Source organism: Bubalus bubalis, chromosome 19 (genome assembly GCF_019923935.1).
Source record: "Bubalus bubalis isolate 160015118507 breed Murrah chromosome 19, NDDB_SH_1, whole genome shotgun sequence".
In the NCBI taxonomy this organism is placed as follows: Eukaryota; Metazoa; Chordata; class Mammalia; order Artiodactyla; family Bovidae; genus Bubalus; species Bubalus bubalis.
Genome location: NC_059175.1, coordinates 9,959,505 through 9,982,143, shown reverse-complemented (window position 1 = coordinate 9,982,143; position 22,639 = coordinate 9,959,505). Strand labels below are relative to the sequence as shown.

General features: G+C 39.2%; 1 protein-coding gene across 15 annotated transcripts in view; it reads left to right on the top strand.

Annotated features, from left to right (window-relative positions):
* LOC102407872 (general transcription factor IIH subunit 2) overlaps positions 1–22,639 on the top strand; it is a 75,824-nt gene that overhangs the window by 10,637 nt on the left and 42,548 nt on the right. For 8 of the 15 annotated variants that reach the window (XM_044932561.2, XM_006078198.4, XM_044932563.2 and 5 more), the window contains exons 1-4: positions 3,576–3,678; positions 6,294–6,333; positions 7,791–7,902; positions 22,529–22,552. In XM_044932561.2, the coding sequence (XP_044788496.2) occupies positions 6,332–6,333; positions 7,791–7,902; positions 22,529–22,552 (138 nt within the window). In that variant the 5' untranslated portion in view covers positions 3,576–3,678; positions 6,294–6,331. Of the gene's footprint in view, positions 1–397; positions 506–994; positions 1,059–2,912; positions 3,017–3,575; positions 3,679–6,293; positions 6,334–7,790; positions 7,986–14,308; positions 14,768–14,824; positions 14,869–16,637; positions 17,494–22,528; positions 22,553–22,639 lie in introns of those variants that run through there. The other 7 variants (XM_044932567.1, XM_006058923.4, XM_044932565.1 and 4 more) reach the window with 7 other exon arrangements.

The window sequence follows — 22,639 nt, the reverse complement described above, 5'->3', positions numbered from 1 at the left end:
GTATGTCCCAAAGTCCAAAATGTGGGTAGTCATATTAAATATATCACCAGTTCTATAACCTATTATCTCAAAATGCAAGAAATTTTTAGTAGTTATGCCAGTGTTTAGAGGAACCATTATAACTACTGGAAAGCTAGATATTTTACTGTGTGTAACACTTAGTGAAAATCTTGTTAATTGGCTTTAATTAAATTGAAAATTACAGTTATTGTCAGTGAAGTCAGTTTAGAGATGTTATTTAAATAAATATTTTGAAAAATGGTAATTTAACATAAGCATTTATTTTGAAAATGAACGTTTTTAGATGGTAAAACATTTACAGAATCATATAGAAATTACAGATCATTCTTATGTCTGGAAAGCTAATGTTTCTTTTCTTTTTTTCTTGTCTTGCTAGGCACGTACCATGTTATTTTAGATGAAAGCCATTACAAAGAATTGTTAACACATCATGTTAGTCCTCCTCCTGCTAGCTCAAATTCTGAATGCTCACTTATTCGTATGGGTAAGTGTTTATTTTTTGTTATTTAATTAAATTAAATAAAAATATATATGAAAAATAAACTACATAGGTTTGGACATTCCAAAATTTTAAACAGAAGTATGTTCTTATATAAAGTCAAAGTAAACTATGTAATGGACTCCTCTGTTACGTCAGAAAGTATTTAAAAATTGCATTTTCCTTTTAAAATGTAGTATGTGTTATGTATTAAGTGTTGTTAAGTTAGAAAATATGCATATGAAACTTTAGAATCTGAGACCATATGTATGGACATATGGTCCTCCACTTCCCCCGTTTTACTCCACTATTAATTTTTCTTCTAACTGGAAATCGCTGTCAGTTTGACCATGCTCTAATAAATGTACAAAAGACAGGAAAGAGAACTTTTGGACAACTTTGTGAGCTTTCTGGTAGGAACATTTTTAGGTTTCTATTACTAGAATTTTTCTATTTCCTTGGGGGAGAAAAAGTAATATATTTTCTTCCATAAAGGATTTCCTCAGCATACCATTGCCTCTCTGTCTGACCAAGATGCAAAACCCTCTTTCAGCATGGCGTAAGTAAAAACCTTAAAACTCTTTATGATAATGTTTTTACATTGTTAATTCCTTCCTGTAAGTTATGAATTAAAAAAGATAGGCTTGAAATATAATGACTTTTGTAGACAATTACTTATTATGTAGCTGTAAAAAGGCGAGAGAACTATATATACTCCTGTGATATTAGTGGCTAAAACAGCAAGGTAGAGAAAAGTGTGTCATATGCTACCGATCATCTAACAAACTGTGGAAAATTCATAAAGAGATGGGAATACCAGATCACCTTTCCTGCCTCCTGAGAAATCTGTATACAGGTCAAGAAGCAACAGTTAGAACCAGACATGAAACAATGGATTGGTTCAAAATTGAAAAAGGAGTACGTCAAGGCTGTATATTGTCATCCTGCTTATTTAACTTACATGCAGAGTACATCATGCGAAATGCTGGACTGGGTGAAGCACAAGCGGGAATCAAGATTTCTGGGAGAAATATCAACCACCTCGAATCATTAGCTGAGTGTTGATGTGTACATTCCTATCAGGACACTCCTGGAGGCCAGAGAAAGAAGCACTGGAGTGGAGCAGCAGAACAATCCCTAGCGCTCATGTGGGCAGGGAACGGCTCATTCCCACCAGTCAGTGTGGAAAGGCCTCTTAATGTCACAGGCATTGAATGGAGTCCACAGTAATGAAACCGAATTTACCCTAGACTAGCAGCTGTTCTGGACAGCCAGCAAACTTAAAAGCAAGTTTTGGCATCAAACTATTTGCTTAAGTGTATTTCGGGGAAAAAAACACAACATATTTAAATCAATACAAAAAAAAAAATCCATCACCAAAAGCAGAGCAAAATTCACAGTATCTGGCTGCCAATCAAAAATTACCAGTCATGCATTATAGACAGAGAATGAACTCATGGTTGCCAGGGGGAAGGATGGGGAGAAGAGATAGGAAGTTTGAGATCAACGTGTACGCACTGCTGTATTTAAAATGGATAACCTACGAGGACCTACTGTATATAGCACAGGGAAGTCTGCCTAGTGTCACGTGGCAGCCTGGATGGGAGGGGAGTTTAGGGGAAAGTGGATATGTGCATATGTATGGCTGAGTCTCTTGGCTGTCCAGTTGAATCTATCACAACATTGTCAATCAACTATGATATAAAATAAAAAGTTTTTAAAAAAGTTTACCAGTCATGCAAAGAAGTAGGAAGGTATGACCCATAGCAAGAAGAAAAATCATAGAATGGAAACATATTCAGAAATAACACAGTTGATAGAATTAATAGGTAAGGTGTTAAAATTATTGTAAATGTATTCTGTGTGCTCAGGAAAATTAAAGAGTACATGAATTTGATAAGAGATAGGGAGGATAGAATAAAGACCCCAATCACATTTCTAGAGATGACCAATACAGTGTCTTAGGTGAAAAATATACTAGATTAAGATTAACGGCAGTGAAGTGAAGGGAAGTGGAAGGACTCTTTGAGACCCCATGGACTATACAGTCCATGAAATTCTCCAGGCCAGAATACTGGAGTGGGTAGCCTTTCCCTTCTCCAGGGGATCTTTCCAGCCCAGTGATCGAACTCAGGACTCCTGCATTTCAGGCAGATTCTTTACCAGCTGAGCCACAAAGATTAATGACAGATTAGTCATTAAAGAAGAGAAGTGAATTCAAAGACTTTAATAGAAGCTATTCAAAACAAAACAGAGGAAAAAAAAGACGAATGTGAACAGAGCATAAATGAGCTATGAAACAACTTAAAGGTTTTAAAGTTACAGTGGCATCCCTTCTTTTGCTTTAACTGCTTACATCTTTGTGTATCACTTTTTAAAAAGTAATATTTCCTCCCCCCCGCCCCCCCAACAGGCATCTGGATAGCAACACTGAACCAGGACTTACATTAGGAGGCTATTTCTGCCCCCAGTGTCGGGCAAAGTACTGTGAGCTTCCTGTTGAGTGTAAAATCTGTGGTAAGAAACCAACTGTTCATTTTCTAGTAAATTAATCTTGGATAACTTCTTACCTATATTGCTATTAAATATAAATATTAAGCTCTGCTTATCTTTCTGGATTTGATCTGTTAAAAGAGACATAGGCTGTTTTTTTCATTGTGTGCCTAGTACTTCATTTTTAAGAATAAACATAGCATTATGGATGTTTCCTGGTTCTCTTTCCAGAAAAACTATGTTCTTTAAAGACAGTGCAGTAGATCTAGTTGACGTTTTTGCTTCTCTTCATGAAATAAATACATATGAGGAGAATGAAGAATTAAAATAATAGAGTTGTAGAATTTTATTTCATTTACAAGTAAGCAAATGGGCCAAGAGAGATCACGTACTTAGTGACAGGGCTAAGACTCCATCTTAGAGTCTCCTTTTATGGCCACTGATAAACTAAGAAATGAATAACTGCAATCCTAGAAAAAAACAAACTTGAAAATATTTAGCCTAAGTTATATCATCTGACATTTCAGCCATCATCTTTGTGAGGTTTGGGTTACTAAATATGTCTTTCTGCTTTGTATGTTAGGTCTTACTTTGGTGTCTGCTCCCCACTTAGCACGGTCTTACCATCATTTATTTCCTTTGGATGCTTTTCAAGAAATTCCCCTAGAAGAACATAATGGAGAAAGGTATATGAGTTTTGATTAATTTATACCTGTTTCAAGTGGTAAAGTTATATCCAAATATGTTGTTATTAACACTTCATAAAAGAGTGTCATTCACTTGGGCAAGATTATTGCTACTATAGAAAATGAGATGTAGAATGCCTTGTTTATGACTGAAATGATTGAACAGACCTGGATCTCCAGAAACCTATTTCCCTGACCCCCGCTATATGTAGCTGGAGTGGTGGTGTGTTGGTAAATCAGCTCTCCAAAAAGGAAAAAAAGGCCCTGACTTGTAGCATTTGTTGATTTCTGTCGTATAAAACTGGAAGATTTATCCAGGGAGCCTAATATCAAAATAATGTAAGAAATAAAGAAAAGATATAAAATGGGAAAGAAATATTCAGGGATAATTTCTGCTTTGAAGGAGAGAATTTTCTGGATTGAAAGGAACTGTCAGGTGCTTGACATATTGAAGGCAAGCAGACTTGCACTACCGTGTCACTGTGAAATTTCAGAGTACGCTGCAGCAGAGCATTAGCCCTAAACATTTCTATAGAGGGAGAATGGGGTCACATGACCTGGAATTAAAGTTGTTTGGCTTCTGGGACTTCACTGATGGTCTTGCAGTTAAGACTCCACGCTTCCACTGAGTGGGGTACAGGATTGATCTCTGGTCAGGCGATGGCACCCCACTCCAAAACTCTTGCCTGCAAAATCCCATGGACGGAGGAGCCTGGAAGACTGCAGTCCATGGGGTCGCTGAGGGTCGGACACGACTGAGCGACTTCACTTTCACGCATTGGAGAAGGAAATGGCAACCCACTCCAGTGTTCTTGCCTGGAGAGCAAGAATGGGGGAAGCAGGGACAGGGGAGCCTGGTGGGCTGCCGTCTATGGGGTCACACAGGGTCGGACATGACTGACGCGACTTAGCAGTAGCAGCAGCAGCAGGGAACTAAGATCCCACATGCTGTGTGGTGCAGCAAAAAAATAAAAAAAAAAAACATTGTTTGACATCTCGTGAACAGCACTGGATGCTGACATGGAGCAATTTCCTTCAAAATTTGGAGTGAAAATTATTGCCAACTAAATTGTATACCCAGCCAAGCTATTGTTTAAATGTAGGTAGAGTTGAGACTTCCTTGGCAGTCCAGTGGTTAACACTCCACGCTTCCAGTGCAGGGAGCATGGGTTCAATCTCTGGTCAGGGAACTAAGTTCCTACATGCTGCATGGTTCAGCCAAAATATATATATATATACAGGTAGAATAAAGGTATTTTCAGATTTGTAAGGTCTCAAAAAGAGACTTGCTTGGGAAGCTGTGGAAGAGATGACTCAAAGGAACTGAGAATGAGCATAAATGAAAGAGAATAGGAATATTTATCTAATTCAAAAGTGGCTAAAGCAAACTTGTAAGATGAAGTCCCAGAATGACACTTATTTGTCAGATACGGAGAATAGTCAGTCCAGTTTGGAAAACGTCAGAATGCTCCAGGAGAGATGTCACCAGAAGATGGAAACTATAGAATTCTTGATGTAGCTGAACATAACAATAGGGTATTTAGGCTTCTCAGGGAACGGTTGGGGCTGAGTAATTAGAACAACTAAGGTTATGAATAACATACTCAGTAACTCCAGGAAAAAAATGTATTTTACAGAGAGGAAAAGTTGTATGGCATGGCTCAGCTGAATATGTCTATACAGTGATGATAAACTAAATATTTAATATTGTTTCATCTGGAATGATTTAACTACATAGAATTGAGAATGGGATTTGTTATGTGTGTACTGTATTGTATTGGTTCAAGATGGTTGAAAGAGAATTAAAATCTCATCTTCCATAGTGGAAAGTTCATAGCCAATGCCTATGAAAAGACCAAGAGTTGTGAGCATAGGTAACTGTCAAACAGTTAAAATTTTTGGAAGGGTTTGCTCTGTAAATGAAGTGAGGGGTGGGTTGGGAGGGAACTGCTCTTTTTTATATTAAGTTTGGAGAACTTTTAATTCTTTAAACCATTCCTTGAAAATTAAGCCCGTAGGCATCCATTTTTGCCATAAATTAACCCCTCTCTGTTCATTTGGACTTATTCAGTTGTCTGCTGTCTTTGGGAAAGTTGAAAAATAGTCATGAAAATTGTTTTCTCTAGAATCATAGTTGAGAAAGCATACTCATATTTAACCTTGATGTAAATAAGATTAGTTTAAGGAAAATTTTAAGCTATCAGATAACCTTAGGTTATAGTGTGGAATTTTCTTAAATTACTGGTATTCTTAATTATTTCTCCTAACAATCATGCCTAAAGATAATTACAGTTGACCTTGAACAACATGGATTTGAAATGCAAGGGTCCACTTACATGCAGTTTTTTTCTGTAAATACATACTACAGAACTACATGTTCCATAGCTGGTTGGATCCTCTAATGTGAAACTGCAGCTATGGAGGGTCAGAGGGCCAGAGAGCCAACTGTAAAGTTACACTCAGATTTTTAACCTTGGGGGTTGACAGCCCTAAACTGCCTGTTGTTCAAGGGCCAACTGTACTTACTAATTAGAGAATTCTTGTTATTGAGATTTTCCTGAGCTATTTTAATGAGTAAATTCTTAACAAAATGATTCTTAAACTTTCTTTTTCAGGTTTTGTTATGCCTGTCAGGGGGAATTAAAAGACCAACATGTAAGTTCATGTGCTTTGTGAATATTAAGTATTGTACAATAAATGTTGAGGAAATGGTATTATAAGTTTTCAATAGATTGTTGAAGACCAAGCTCAAATCAGGTTATTCCTCAGAAGTATAGCAGTAGGTGGAGATTAAATGGGAGCTATTACAAACAGCTGTTTTACTTTGTCTTCGGTTTGCAAGCTAAACTGCATTTAGTTTGGAAGTACTAAAAGTTTTTTCTCTTTTTTTTTTAACTTTAGGGTCTCATTTTTTACTTTTTACTTTATTTTACTTTAGGCTCTCATACTTATTTTGAAGTTACCATTTATGGTGGCCTCAGATCTTAAGGATATTCTCCCCATTGAGGAACTGAGAAAATATTTTTTAAAATGTTAACGGGTGCCAATTTGAACATATCAACTTATATAAAGTTGCAAATAAGATAGGTCACTGTTTAGTTTTAGTTACATGTCCATATTTAAAACTATACTTTATAAACTATATAAAATACTAGTAGAAAGGATTGCTTGTTTTATTTTACTCTCAGCATTTCATAAAACAATTGTACTTGGAATTCTCTGGTGGTCTGGTGGTTGGTAATCGGTGCTGTCATTGCCGTGGCCCATCTTCAGTTCCTGGTCAGGGAACTGAGATTCCCATAAGCTGTGAGGCATGGCTGAAAGAAAACCAGTTAAAAAAACAATTTTATGAAGCTTTACATGCCTCTTTGACATCATTAGCTACATCTTCACTAGAATCACTGTTTGACTCATTTGATAGTTTTTAAGAATATAGCATCATTATTTCTGTGCTGTTTGAGATTTGATGATTTTTTAATCTGTGTATGATGTTGCCCTGGAAATTTCACCCCAAGGCGCTAGTATTTATATATATAATACTGATAGAATATTATTATTCTTTTTTCTTCTTATTATTTTATTTTATTATTTATTATATAAGTATGACAATAAGAATAAAAAATAAAATAATTTATATATTATATATATATATTTGTCTTTTGCCTTATTATTTAGTGGTTTAATTAAAAGAGGAATATAACTTTTATAATTCCCTAGGTATAACAAATTTCTGCTAAAACTTTTGTGCTTCTCTTTTTAATTGAATCACTCCAGTAACCTATCGAAGTATTCAAAGCTAGCACTAATTTCAAGCTCATGTGTCTTCCCCAAATAATTACTTAAAATGAAGTAATCGAGAGTATCCTATAATTCAAGGGACTTTAAGGACTCAGAAACAAAATTATTCCCTCATTTCTAAGGAATAATTTTTTGGAAAGAAAGAATTTCCATAGATTTGAGAATATATAGTACATTGGAACTAATAAAGCAGGTAGGTGAGTGGGGAAAAAGTGATAGGTACATGAAAGAGCAAAGCAACTTGCAAGTCTTCTAGCTATGCTGTACTTTTGGAAACTACTTTTTAAATTCAGGTTTTCTTCTTTTTATTGCAGGTCTATGTTTGCAGTGTGTGCCAGAATGTGTTCTGTGTGGACTGTGATGTTTTTGTTCATGACTCTCTTCATTGTTGTCCTGGCTGTATTCATAAGATTCCAGTTCCTTCAGGTATTTGATTCCAGCATGTAATACACATTGAATGTATTAAAAAGAAATTTTCAACTGTAAATAAAATGATTCTTTAGTAGAAACTCCAGTTAAAATACGAAGCACAGTTTGAAAGGAAAATCTGGTTTCAGAAACCTGTTGCTTTACAGCGTCCTCTATAATGATTGGTTAAGTTTTCACTTAATGGAGTCTATCTAATACCACCATTTTGATGGTTTGTTATCTGATTTACCTTATCGTTCAGGTTAATGAACTATCCTTGTTAGCCTCACTAAGGTTCATACCCAAGGACTGTTTAACTTAACCCTCCTCAACTTTCCTACTCTGGGTCATCAGAAGAATGTAGGTGCGAATGTATGATGAGGTCAGGCTCAGTGGAGGTGTACTGCTGTAGGCAGAAAGGCAGAACTCTTTCTAGGGTGTACCCTTTTGAGAGTGAATCAGATTTCCATAGCAAAGTAAGTTTATTTTACATTTACAAACTTTGGTCACTCTAGATTGAGTTTCATTATGATATTCATGATTTTATAAATAATAAGTCTTAGTGAAGAACATTATCAGTAAATACCGTGTAATCCCATCCTGAAGAGTCTATTCAATAAGTCTTGGGGGGAGCCCAGGAATATGCTTTTTTTTTTTTTTTTCAGTTATACATACATATATATATTATTTTTCAGATTCTTTTCCCTTATAGGCTATTAGAAGAAATATGCATTTTTAATAGCACATGTGTGCACACACTTACTAATAGACATAATTAGACATAAGTACAGATCTTTCTCCCAAGAGTCATATTCTCTGCCTAGACCCAAATGGTTCTTTACTAGCAAACAGATTTCAGCTGTAGGTAACCAGGTAACTGCCAGCTTTCTTCCTTCTGCTCTGTCCACAAGAGGTATCAGTGGCTTGAAAGAGATGCCTTTAACGTAATCAGAGTATCGTATCTCCCTCTACTTGAATTAAGAGAAAGGGTATGAGTAGGCACCTCTTGAAAAGTTACTTGGAAATACATTAGACACACACCCACAGTACTCTATAATATCTATAAAAGGGATATTGAGTGCCTTTTTGGGCCAGTTTTATCTCTTATCTCTTTATCTCTTTTGGGTTTTATTAGTATGATTGACATGGTTAAGGTGAATATTTTAGTTAGGCTTAAGGAGGAATTTCCAGTCTGAAAATTATAGAGAAAATCCTAGCTTGTTTAAGATTATAGTAATAAAAATGACGATCTGATAACACTGTTGACTCTGGCCTTAATTTCCCTCGTGGAACACCACAATATACTATAAAAATGAAGGAAACTATTCAACATTAGAGACCTTTGTGAGCAGTATGTCTTTCTGAGTTCTATTGTTTGATTAGAAAACTCCTTGAGACTTAAAATTAATAATGAAAATTAGACTTATTTTAAATACTTTAGAATGCATACATTTTGCTTCATATTCTTTTTTATTATGCCTGACAATCTTTTATCTTTTAACTGAAGCATTCAATCCCTTTATATTTAATATGCCTATTGATATATTTTGGTTTAAATCTACCCTCCTACTTCGTGCTATTTGCTTCAGTTATTCTGTCTTCATTTTTCTCTTCTTTTTTTGCCTTTTTTTTTTTTCTTTTGGATTGCTTGTTTTCCACCATTCTGTGTTTTCCTAAACTAGTTTGGAAATTGTATACTTTATTTTCATTCTTTTAGTGGTTATCCTAGAAATTATAGTACACATAAATCCTTAACTTGGGTCCTCTAGAAAGTAGAACCTCCAGCAAAGGTGAAAGTGTTGTTACTTTATTTGAGAGGTGTAGCTCAGGAATGTAAAGATAAGGAAAAAAAAGAAAAGTGAGACAAGGAAAAACAATATGTGATCATGGTGGCCAGACTTGATGACGAGCTGTGAAAAATCATAGGAGTCTCCCAGCAAGTGCGTTCACTTAAGAGTCTGGGAAGTCTCCAGAAGATGTACAGGGAGGAGCTGCCCTTCTGTGCAGTCCATCAAAGGGAGGGAGGAAGAGGAATGCAGTTTCCTGATTTCTCCCGTTTCCCGTTGGCCAAGGCCTGCCGCACAGTGCAGTGTCATTTGGTCCTTTGCGCTTAGTCGCTCGGTTGTATCTGACTCTTCGCAACCCCATGGACTGCAGCCCACCAGGCTTCTCTATCCATGGGGGTTCTCCAGGCAAGAATACTAGAGTGGGTTGCCATTTCCTACTCCAGGGGATTTTCCCAACCCAGGGATTGAACCCAGGTTTGCCACATTGCAGGCAGATTCTTTGTCGTTTGGTAATTGCTAAGGAAGTCAGTTTGGAGAGGCAACCCACTCCAGCCAGTATTGTTGCCTGGAGAATCCCATGGACAGAAGAGCCCGGCAGGCTACAGTCCATGGGGTCGCAAAGAGTTGGACTTTGTGACTTAACCACCTTAGTGGTTAACAACTTAGTGACTAAATCACCACCACCAAGGAAGTCAGTCAGCCCCACCTATCAACAGAAAATTAAAGAGTTACTGAGCATGATTGAAGGCAGGAGGAGAAGGGGACAACAGAGGATGAGATGGTTGGATGGCATCACCAACTCGATGGACATGAGTTTGAGCAACCTCCAGGAGTTGGTGATGGACAGGGCAGCCTGACGTGCTACAGTCCCTGGGGTCGTAAAGAGTTGGACATGACTGGGCGACTGAACTAAACTGAACTGAGCATAGCGCTGCCCATCAGAGCAAGACTCAGATTCCCCCACAGCCAGTCCCTCTCATCAGGAAGCTTCCACCAGCCTCTTATCCTTATCCTTCAGAGGGCAGACAGAATGAAAACCACAATCAGAAAACTAAGCAAACTGATCACATGGACCACAGCCTTGTCTAACTCAATGAAACTATGAGCCATGCTGTGTAGGGCCACTCAAGATGGACAGGTCATAGTGGACAGTTCTGAAAAAACACGGTCCACTGGAGAAGGGAATGGCAAACCACTTCAGTATACTTGCCTTGAGAACCCCATGAACAGTATGAAAAGGCAAAAAGATAGGACACTGAAAGATGAACTCCCTAGGTCAGTAGGTGCCTAATATGCTACTGGAGAAGAGTGGAGAAATAGCTCAGGAAAGAATGAAGAGGCTGAGGTGAAGCAAAAACACCACCCAGTTGTGGATGTGCCTGGTGATGCAAGTAAAGTCTGATGCTGTAAAGAACAGTGTTACATAGGAACCTGGAATGTTAGGCCCACGAATCAAGGTAAATTCGAAGTGGTCAAACAGGAGATGGCAAGAGTGAACATTTGACATTTTAGGAATCAGCGAACTAAAATGGACTGGAAGGGGCAAATTTAATTCAGATGACCGTTACATCTACTACTGTGGGCCAGAATCCCTTAGAAGAAATGGAGTAGCCCTTATAGTCAACAGAGGAGTCTGAAATGCAGTACTTGGGTGTAATCTCAAAAACAACAGAATGATCTCTGTTTGTTTCCAAGGCAAACCATTCAATATCACAGTAATCCAAGACTATGCCTCAACCACTAATGCCAAAGAAGCTGAAGTTGAACGGTTCTATGAAGACCTACAAGACCTTCTAGAACTAACACCAAAAAAAGATGTCCTTTTCATCATAGGGGACTGGAATGCAAAGGTAGGAAGTCAAGAGATACCTGGAATAACAGGCACGTTTGGCCTTGGAGTACAAAATGAAGCAGAACAAAGGCTAACAGAGTTTTGCCAAGAGAACGCACTGGTCATAGCAAACACCCTCTTCCAACAACACAAGAGAAGACTCTACACATAGACGTCACCAGATGGTCAATACTGAAATCAGTTTGATTCTATTCTTTGCAGCCAAAGATGGAGAAGCTCTATAGAGTCAGCAAAAAAAAAAGACCAAGAACTGACTGAGGCTCAGATCATGAACTCCTTATTGCAAAATTCAGACTTAAATTGAAGAAAGTAGGGAAAACCACTAGACCATTCAGGTATGACCTAAATCAAATCCCTTACAATTGTACAGTGGAAGTGACAAATAGTTTCAAGGGATTAGATCTGATAGAGTGCCTGAAGAATTATGGAAGAAGGTTCCTGACAATGTACAGGAGGCTGTGATCAAAATCATCCCCAAGAAAAAGAAATGGAAAAAGGCAAAATGGTTGTCTGAGGAGGCATTACAAATAGCTGAGAAAAAAAGAGAAGTGAAAGGCAAAAGAGAAAAGGAAAGATATATCCATCAGAATGCAGAGTTCCAAAGAATAGCAAGGAGAGATAAGAAAGCCTTCCTAAGTGATCAATGTGAAGAAATAAAGGAAAACAATAGAATGGGAAAGACTCTTCAAGAAAATTAGAGATACCAAGGGAACATTTCATACAAAGATGGGCATAATAAAGGCCAGAAATGGTATGGACCTAGCAGAAGCAGAAGATATTAAGAAGAGGTGGCAAGAATACATAGAAGAACTGTACAAAAAAGATCTTCATGACCCAGATAATCACAATGGTGTGATCACTCACCTAGAGCCAGACATCCTGGAATGTGAAGTCAAGTGGGCCTTAGGAAGCATCACTGCAAACAAAGCTACTGAAAGTGTTAATTACAGTTGAACTATTTCAAATCCTAAAAGATGATGCTGTGAAAGTGCTGCACTCAATATGCCAGCATATTTGGAAAACTCAGCAGTGGCCACAGGACTGGAAAAGTCAGTTTTCCTTCCAATCCCAAAGAAAGGCAATGCCAAAGAATGTTCAAACCACCACACAATTGCACTCGTCTCACACGCTAGCAAAGTAATGCTCAAAATTCTCCAGGCTAGTCTTCAACAGTATGTTAACTGAGAACTTCCAGATGTTCAAGCTGGATTTAGAAAAGGCAGAAGAACCAGAGATCAAATTGCCAACATCTGTTTGATCATAGAAAAAGCAAGAGAATTCCAGAAAAACTTCTGCTTCATTGACTACGCCAAAGCCTTTTACTGTGTGGATCACAACAAACTGGAAAATTCTGAAAGAGATGGGAATACCAGACCACCTGACCTGCCTCCTGAGAAATCTGTATACAGGTCAGGAAGCAACAGTTAGAACCAGACATGGAACAACAGACTGGTTCCAAATTGGGAAAGGAGTATGTCAAGGTTGTATATTGTCACCCTGCTTATTTAACTTATATGTAGAGTACATCATGAGAAACACTGGGCTGAAGGGAGCACAAGCTGGAATCAAGATTGCCAGGAGAAATATCAATAACCTCAGATATGCAGATGACACCACCCTTGTGGCAGAAAGAGAAGAAGATCTAAAGAGCCTCTTGATGAAAGTGAAAGAGTAGAATGAGAAAAGCTGGCTTAAAACTCAGCATTCAAAAAACAAAGATCATGGCATCCGGTCCCATCACTCCACGGCAATAGATGGGGAAACAGTGGAAAGAGCTACAGACTTTATATTTGTGGGCTTCAGAATCACTGCATATGGTGACTGCAGCCATGAAATTAAGAGGCCTGCTCCTTGGAAGAAAAGCTATGACCAACCTAGACAGCATATTTAAAAGCAGAGACATTACTTTGCTGACAAAGGTCCATATAGTTAAAGCTATGGTTTTTCCAGTAGTCATGTATGGATATGAGAGTTGGACCATAAAGAAAGTTGAGCGTTGAAGATTTGATGCTTTTGAACTGTGGTTTTGGAGAAAACTCTTGAGAGTTCCTTGGACTGCAAAGAGATCAAACCAGTCCATCCTAAAGGAAATCAGTCCTGAATATTCATTGGAAGGGCTGATGCTGAAGCTGAAGCTCCAGTACTTTGGCCACCTGATGCAAAGAACTGATTGATTTTGAAAAGACCCTGATGCTGGGAAAGATTGAAGGCAGGAGGAGAAGGGGACGACAGAGGATAAGATGGTTGGATGACATCACTGACTCAATGAACATGAGTTTGAGCAAGCTCCCGGAGTTGGTGATGGACAAGGAAGCCTGGCGTGCTGCAGTCCATGGGGTTGCAAAGAGTTGGACATGACTGAGCGACTGACCTGAACTGAACTAAAGTCAGTGGTATGGCATTGCAGCCAATTCTGTAAAGTCAGATAGGCTTGGTGCATTTCAGTTTGGACTCCAGCCAGCTCAGGAAGCTGGGCAAAGACAGCAGCAGTGCAGAGGTGGAGGCAGACAGCACCTTGGAAAGAAAGAAGTGGCCAGGAGAATCTGAGGAAGCATTGCTTCCAATACTCCTACATAACATCAGACCTAAAGTTAACTTGTACCTTTGCCCTCCCCACGGATGATTTATTTAACCTCATTTGCCTCCTTCCTTCCTTATATATTATTACCATTGTATATTTCTTTTGGTGTTTCACTAGACATTTATATTTGTTTTAACCAGTTAGTGTTTATTATGATTTTATCACATATTTACCACTTTTTTGGCTCTTGATTTATTCTTATAGCTTAGATCTGTTGAGGATCATTTTCCTTCTACCAAAAGTATACCCTTCAGAATATACTAGTGTTCAGGATATATAATATGCTACCTGCTATGTAAGGAAGAAAGAAAAATAAGAATATATATTTGTATTTGAAAGAAGCAGCAGTGGAAAGCAATAGAGGAAATCAGTGAAACCAAAAGTTAGTCCAACCACTTGACAAATATTTCGCTAAGCTGACCAAGAGAAGAAGAGGACTCAAATTACTGAAATCAAGAGTGAAAGAGGAAACATCACTTTGGACCTTACAGAAATAAAGATCACAGGGGAATACTACAGACAGCTAGGGGCAAGAGCGAGCGTTAATGAATATGGAGTTTGTTTTTGGACTGATGAAAATGTTGTAAGATTGATTGTGGTGATGATTGTTCAACTCTGTGAATGCACTAAAAACCACTGAATTAAACACTTTGAATAGGTTGAGTTGTATGGTGTGTGAAGTGTATGTCACGAAAGCTGTTTTTTGTGTTTTTTAATGAGGGAATTTGGGGGCCTCCCTGGTGGTGTAATGGTTAAGAATCAGTCTTGGAACATAAGGGACACCTGCTCAATCCCTGGTCCGGGAAGATCCCCCATGCCTCGGAGCAGCCGAGCCCGTGCACCACAGCTACTGAGCCTGCGCTCCGGAGCCCAGGGGCCGCAGCCACTGCAGCCCAAGGCCTGGAGCCTGTGCCCCTGCACAGGAGAAGCCTGCACCCAGCAACTGGAGAAGCCTGTGCACAGCAGCCAAGAGCCACGACAGCCAAAAGATAAATAAAGCTTAAAAAAAAATAAGGGAATTCCCTGGCTGCCCAGTGGTTAGGACTCTGTGCATCCAATGCAGCGGGCACAGGTTCAATCCCTGGTTGGGGAACTAAGATCTCACAAGCTACACCATGCAGCCAAAAAAATAAAGTTTAAAAAAAAAGGAAACACTGGAAGAATACATAGGAAACTATAGAACAATGGATGAGAGTAAGAATTATTTTAAAATATGTTTATATAGTTTAGTATTCAAAAATAGTAAAATTTATGGAATCCTGGGAAGTTGTGGTGAGACAAATGAAAGTAAAGTAACGAATGTTAGTTATTAGTTAAGAACCTGAAAGCAATTATGTTCATCAAATAAAGCCGTGGGTATGGAGCTGGGGGTTGAAGATGAACTGTAGTAAAATTGCTTTTTCATTTATTTGGGTACATACGTTCCAAGTGTATGTGGCAGGATGTGCACTGTTTGTGTTTTGTCGTGACCGTGTTTGCCCTAGAGTAACTGCAAGGTGCAGATGGCAGTACTGTGTGGAGGCTGAAGAAGATAAGTAATTAGATTAAAAGCATGTTAAGTCTTGCATCTGAGGCTTACAAGTTGACCCACTGTAAATCTGAGTACATGTCACAATTGAAACACTAACCTATGTTGACACAGTGAGGGAAAAACAGGGATTCTGCTGCTCAGAGGTGGCTTCCCTGAGAGCTCAGTTGGTAAAGAATCCACCTACAATGCAGGAGACCCCAGTTTGATTCCTGCATGAGGAAGATCCCCTGGAGAAGGGATAGGCTACCCACTCCAATATTCTTGGGCTTCCCTTGTGGCTCAGCTGGTAAAGAATCCGCCTGCAATGTGGGAGACCCGGGTTCGATCCCTGGGTTGGGAAGATCCCCTGGAGGAAGGCATGGCAACCCACTCCAATATTCTGGCCTGGAGAATTCCATGGACTGTATAGTCCATGGGGTCACAAAGAGTCAGACATGACTGAGTGACTTTCACTTTCACTGTTGCTCAGAGTGGCAGTAGGGAAGAGGAACTGTAAACATTTTGTAAGATTTCCCAATTTGTGAAATTCCTTGTTTGTGGTCCTCTCTGTGTTCAGCTGTCTATATCTCTAACAATCACAACACTTATAACATGAAAGCCTTCATGAATGGTGAAAAGAAAGGGTGGTGCAACCAGCCCTTGGGAAGTGGGGCAGTAGAATTCCCCTGTCTGTAGTGGTGAGAGTTTAGGAGAAAGAGCAAGAACCATGAGTCCCTAGGGCCTATAGTAAGGAATATAGGAGATTGTCATGCATCTGAGAAATAGCCTCAGAGTGTCCTGATACCTCTTTGGGTCCAGTTCTGTAAGAATAGGAGAGTCATTGTTCTCTTTCCATGTGTTCCAATTCGGTTCTATGGAGACCTGTTACACGGTGGGCTGGGGACATAGATGGAATTCTTATGGGATATAAATTCTTGATTTCACCTGACTAAATTGTTACTTGAGTCACCTCTCAGGCCAGGGCACAGGAAGTAATGCACAATTTGTTCATTTATCCATTAGTTCACTCAGCAAACCTTGCACATCTGCTGTCTGTCTGATGAGACCCCAGGTGTCTGGATATAGATACCAAGAAGAGGAAACAAACCCTGACCTTGCGGCCCTGGGACCCTCCCAGCCTAAGAGGCAGACCTGTGAAGAGGTCCATGTGACAGTGCTGAGGATTTGCCAAGTGCGTGGGAATGCAGAAGAGAGGCTGTGAAATGGGCTCTGGTGCACATTCAAATGCCTGAGGGGACTGGGCAGGTTATGCAAATACTTGAAAAGGAGCCAGGTTAATGCACAGTGGTAAGCACCTGAAAAGTACTGGTTCCATCTGCAGGAGGCAGCCTCTGGATGGAGCAGGGATAGAGAGATGTAGTCTTCTCGGTACACCCTTTTCTACCTTTTGAATTTTATACATGGGCATCTGTTACCTGGTCCAGAAGAAAACAGTTTTTTTCAAAGGAGGTAACTATTACTCAGCTCCAACCTATTTTTTATTTCTGAAAATGTAGTTTCCCTCAGACTGTATATTTTAATATTTAAATAGAAACTGAAAATCTGGACTTTAAAGTTTTAAATGTTGACATCTAATTTTTTAAAACCATACAAATGTTAATTTTTAGAACATCATCCAACCTTAAGAGTAGGTGATGATTTCTTAGGACACAAAAAGCATCTATCTTAAAAGGAGAAAATTAAAGTCAGACTTCATCAAAATTTAAAACATCTGCTTTGGAATACTCCATTAAGAAAGCAAAAAAGTTCATAGATGGGGAGAACATGTTTGCAGTACAAACATATAACAGAGGACTGGTGTCTAAAAATATATAAACAATTCTTGCAGCTCAATAATAAATGGTAAATGGCCAATTTATCTTGTTTTTACTGTTTTTTCTGACTGCACACGTCCCAGGTTTTTTTAAATTGAAAGACAGTACAGAATCATGAAATGATGTCTAAGGGTCCTCAATATATGCTGCAATGACCAAGGTCCCCACTGCAATGACATAAAATCTGGCATTAGCACCTGCAGGCTTTGTTAGACCTCCTTTCTTAATTGTTGCATACTCTTTCTGGTGTTCAACAAGCTTCAGGAATATTTGATATTTTTGTCATGGTATCTTTTATCCTCTCATCTGAAAAGCACAGCTTTCCCAACTTGGCTCATTCTTTGCCATGGCCTCCTGCACAGAAGTGAGACACCCTGAGGCACAAGCTCTCAGACTAGCAGCACCCACAAGGACAGATTCCACCTCTGTGGAATTCCACCTGTACACATTTGCACAGACAAGGGATTCTTGCTCAGGCCCCCACACAAGTAGAGAGTGCTGACAGGGTGCCCAGCTGCCTGCCTGGCTTCTGTACTGATGCATGGCTTGAAAGCAGGTCATCAAGGTCCAGAGGCCTTAAAAAAAGAAATACATGAATAGCCAATTAAGTCATTAAAGCACAATGAGATACATGCCTGTGCTGTAAAATGGCGAAATGATACTGCTCTCTAGGTGTGTATGCATGTTTTGGTTAAAAAAAGGCATTGAAAATAGTATTACTTTAAAACTTAAAACATTTCAATCCAGAGGCCATGCCCTTTAGTATCAGATCTGCTGAAGGAGACTGGTTGTTGTGGAAATCTCACCAAACATGTAAATCAACAGTGAGGAACCCCACAAGCTAAGCCTTCGTACTCAGATCCAGGTGACTGCTTAAATTGCATATATACTTGGCATCTGCAAAGTTGGCATGACCCTGTCCCAGGTGGTCTATCAGTTTTCCACCAACACTGACCACTTTGATTCAGCCAAGACCCAGGGACCATGGCTAAAAACAAGTGCCCAGATGCTTGTAGAAAAATTCAGTTTTGTGCCTATCCCCACATGACAAGATGTTCCACAGATTACAGCCAGCCTTGACGTTACTGGCTTTCCCTCGCAGGTGTGGCTGTGCACGCTCACATCTCCAGTCACTCCCTGGGGACAGAGATGCTGGAGGCAGCCACTTTGGCGAGCTCATTCTACCATGAGGACAGCAGTACTGTCAAGCACCACCCCAGAATCCTACTAAACAACCCAACTTAAAAATGGACGAGGACTTCCCTGGTGGTACAGTGGATGAGAATCTGTCTGCCGGTGGAGGAGACTCAGGTTCAATCCCTGGTCCAGGAAGATCCCACATGCCACCAAGCAACTAAGCTCATGTGCCACAACTCCTGAAGCTTGTGCACCTAGAGCCCGTACTCTGCAATGAGAGAAACCAGTTCTTAAGCCACAATTAAGAAGTCAGCATACCACAACTAGAGAGTAGCCCCAACTCTCTGCAACTAGAAAAAGCCCACGAGCAGCAAGGAAGACCTGATGCAACCAAAAAGTAATTAAGAAATGGGCAAGAGATCTGATCACCTTACCAAAGGAAATATATGAGTAGGCAATTAAGTCATTAAGTTAAAGCCACAGTGAGATACATACCTATGCCCTAAAATGGCTAAATGATACTGCTGTCTAGATGTGTTTGCATGTTTTGGTTAAAAAAAGGCATTGAAAATAGTATTTTAAAACTCAAAACATCAGATTCTCTTTTCCGATTGTGTTGTGGACATTTGTGTCTGTTTTTTGGCTACCCACATTTTCTTTCTTTGGAGATTTTTTTTCCCCTTTCTGCTATATAGAGGTGGTATGTATATCTTTTTCCAGTTAAGACTGTGCAGATGTTTTTCCTGTCACTAGGAGTAAAAGAGAAACTCTTTCAACTGATAAAGGATATCTACTAGATATCTTCAAACTGCCGAAGTCAAGATATCTATTATTGCTGTTATTAAGCAACATTGTATTAAAGGATATACTTGATTCAAAAAGAAAACAAAATGATGCTAAAAACAAAACCATCATAATATTCAGATAATACAAATATCTACTTAGAAAATTCAAAAATATTTACAGTCAGATGTTAAAAGTAGACCAGGAGTCCTATATATCATCAATAAACATTTAGAAAATAGAATAGTAAAAAAAAAAAAAATTCAATTTATAAGGGTAACAAAATCTACAAGGTGCTAAAATAAATGTAGTGTGCATTGGTGTATATAATATTATAGGTGAGGAGTAGGTTGATGGGGCAAAATTTTATCAGCAGAAGGGTCAGCAATGTAGAGAGTTCCCCCTGACCTCTGAACTTCCTGTAGAAAGAATTGTTGGTCCTTAAGCAGCTGGATCAAAGAAGGCAATGGCACCCCACTCCAGCACTCTTGCCTGGAAAATCCCATGGATGGAGGAGCCTGGTAGGCTGCAGTCCGTGGGGTCACTGAGAGTCGGACACGACTGAGCGACTTCACTTTCACTTTTCACTTTCATGCATTGGAGAAGGAAATGGCAACCCACTCCAGTGTTCTTGCCTGGAGAATCCCAGGGACAGGGAAGCCTGGTGGGCTGCCATCTCTGGGGTCGCACAGAGTCAGACACGACTGAAGCGACTTAGCAGCAGAAGCAGCTGGATGTACCAGGGAAAGTGTCCTAAAAAACACTGTCATTGTAATGTTATATGTGTTAATATGAAAGTTAGGAGGAGTCAACTATTTAATAATGATTGCTTCTAGGCTGAGTAGATGGCCTTGTGGAAACAGGGCTTGGCCAGAAGAGTTTATGTGCCAATGAGGCTGGTAACAGTTTACCTCTAACTCAGCAACTGGCGAACTACCAAAATGGAGAGGGACACCTGTTTTTGCCTTTTCTTAATATGTAGTAGGCTTTATGGAACAGTGGCTAAAAGTGTAAACTCCATTGCCAGACTGATTAATCAGAACCCCTATATGCCTGGGTTTCCTCATCTGTAAAATGGAGATAATAAAAATAGCTACTTCATTTGGACTGTTAAAGGGATTAAATGGACATATCTAAGGTACTTAGAACTGTGCCTGGCAAGTAGTAGGCGCTAAACAAATTTTAGTTATTATGCATAATATTATTGAAATGATTTTTGAAATTATAAACCCAGAAAAATTAAGAAAGCAGGAGTGGACCATCAGCATACAGAATATTTTAACACATTTTTGGAAGATGGAAACTCAAATACAATAACAGTAACCAATGAAGCAGACTGACAGAGCCCGCAGCCTGAATACACATGTAACACCTGGGAGACTATGTACCTTGTACAGAACCCTGGAGCAGCAGGTGGCCCAGAATGCCAGCTAAGAAGGCGGGCAGGAAAACCAAGGGACTAACTGAAAAATCTCTGAGAGACTGCCAGCTCCGTCTGCCTCACCATCAGACTGTTTACTATGCAGGTCTTATCACTAAGGCAAAATATTTATAGTGGATTCTTCTTAAAAAAAAAAAAAAGGAATAAACTGACTTAGAGGAGCTAGTTGTGGGTCCTGTGTATCCCCAAACAAAGAATCCTTCAAGAACTGGTCTTTTTATGTTCCTCAGATGAGTTTTCAGCTACTATCTCTGACTTTTACAACTGACTTGAAATCATTTTCTGAGGTGTTTCTCTGAAGTTGAGGGCTTCTCCTGGGCAAGTATTAGCTCCCCAATCTTCCTCCATAAAGTTCAGATCACACTCATGTGGCTTTTAATCAGACTCTTTAACCAGAATTTTGATCAGTCAGCTTTGCAATCACCTAATTTTCAAACATGAATTGAAAACCCTGGGTCTGTACACATTGGAGGAAAGCTGGTAATGTGAAAAATCTCAACATAAAGGTAAATAGTAATTAGCCTTGGAGGAAACAGATCATTCAGGAAACAGATGAACACTATTTGGATTAGTACTGATAAAGATAGTTTGTACATCAGACCCACAAAATGGGGACGACCTTCAGTGACCTGGCCCAAGTCACAAATCTAAATCCAGGTCAGCCAGCACTTTCAGGAAACGCCTGTCAACGAAACCTAGTATACACCAATCAGAATCACCCCAACTCAGCTTTACCTAGATTGTCTGACCCTAGAAAACAGGACATGTTACCCTTTAATGAATCCTTGACCTCCTGGCCAATCATGCCTCTTCCCTATAAAACCTACCTTCACTCTGCCCCCCGCCCCCTGCCCTTCCCTTTGGAGCAGCACTCCATTGCCGTGAGACGCTGTGCTCCTCCAGTCCACGGATTGTTTTCCCTTGACTAAAGAGCAACAAACTTGTTATCTTAGTTTTGTCATTTGACAGTATTGCAGTAGAGATTTTAAAAAATTACGTTGGCTAAGAAAATCAGATCTTGTGAAAGAAATAGACAACGAAAAAGAGCTGTGGGAAATTGAAAGTATAATTGCTGAATTTAGAATTACTATTGGAAAGTTGGAAGATGCTGAAGAGGAAGTCTCCCAGAAAGTATAGCCATAGGACGGAAAGAACATATAAGCAAAAAAAAACCCAAAAAACTTTGGTGATAAATTCCCGTCTGAATGATGGGAATACCAGAAAGAATGAAAATAGAATAGTAGGCAGTAGGAAATTACCAAAGAAATTTTAGAAGATAATTTCCCGGGACTGATGGGAGGTCCACACATTCAGCTTGGAACAAGTCCAGTGGGTTCAGTAAATGTACAAAGACCCACACCAACACACAATCACTTTGAGATTTTATAACCCATGGATAAAAGAGAAAACCCTAAAAAGATACAGGAAAGATGGAAGCTAACACCAAAGTAATAAAGACATGTATGTACTAGCAGCGGAAACATTAATCAGTCTTTAATTATTTAGAATAAAATACTTCTGTTGTGGGACTTGGTTTTGTGAGGCCTTTGGAGTCCTGACTAACCCTGATGACTCAGTACCCTAGAGAAGTTACTGGTGATTTCTCAGGAAATTGCAGTTTGTTCTGGGTGTTAGTTCCTCAAATTGTTCTCGCTGCTTCCCATTAAAAGGACAAAGAGAATAGTTGTATTTACTCTCTACTTTCTCCTTCCTTTCAGCTGAGACTCTGGATTAACTTCGAGGTAAGTAAATTACCACCTCTGGCAAAAGTACTTTTCTACTTACGACCCTCATTTCTCTTACTCTTGTTTCTCTCTTTGGAGGCAAAA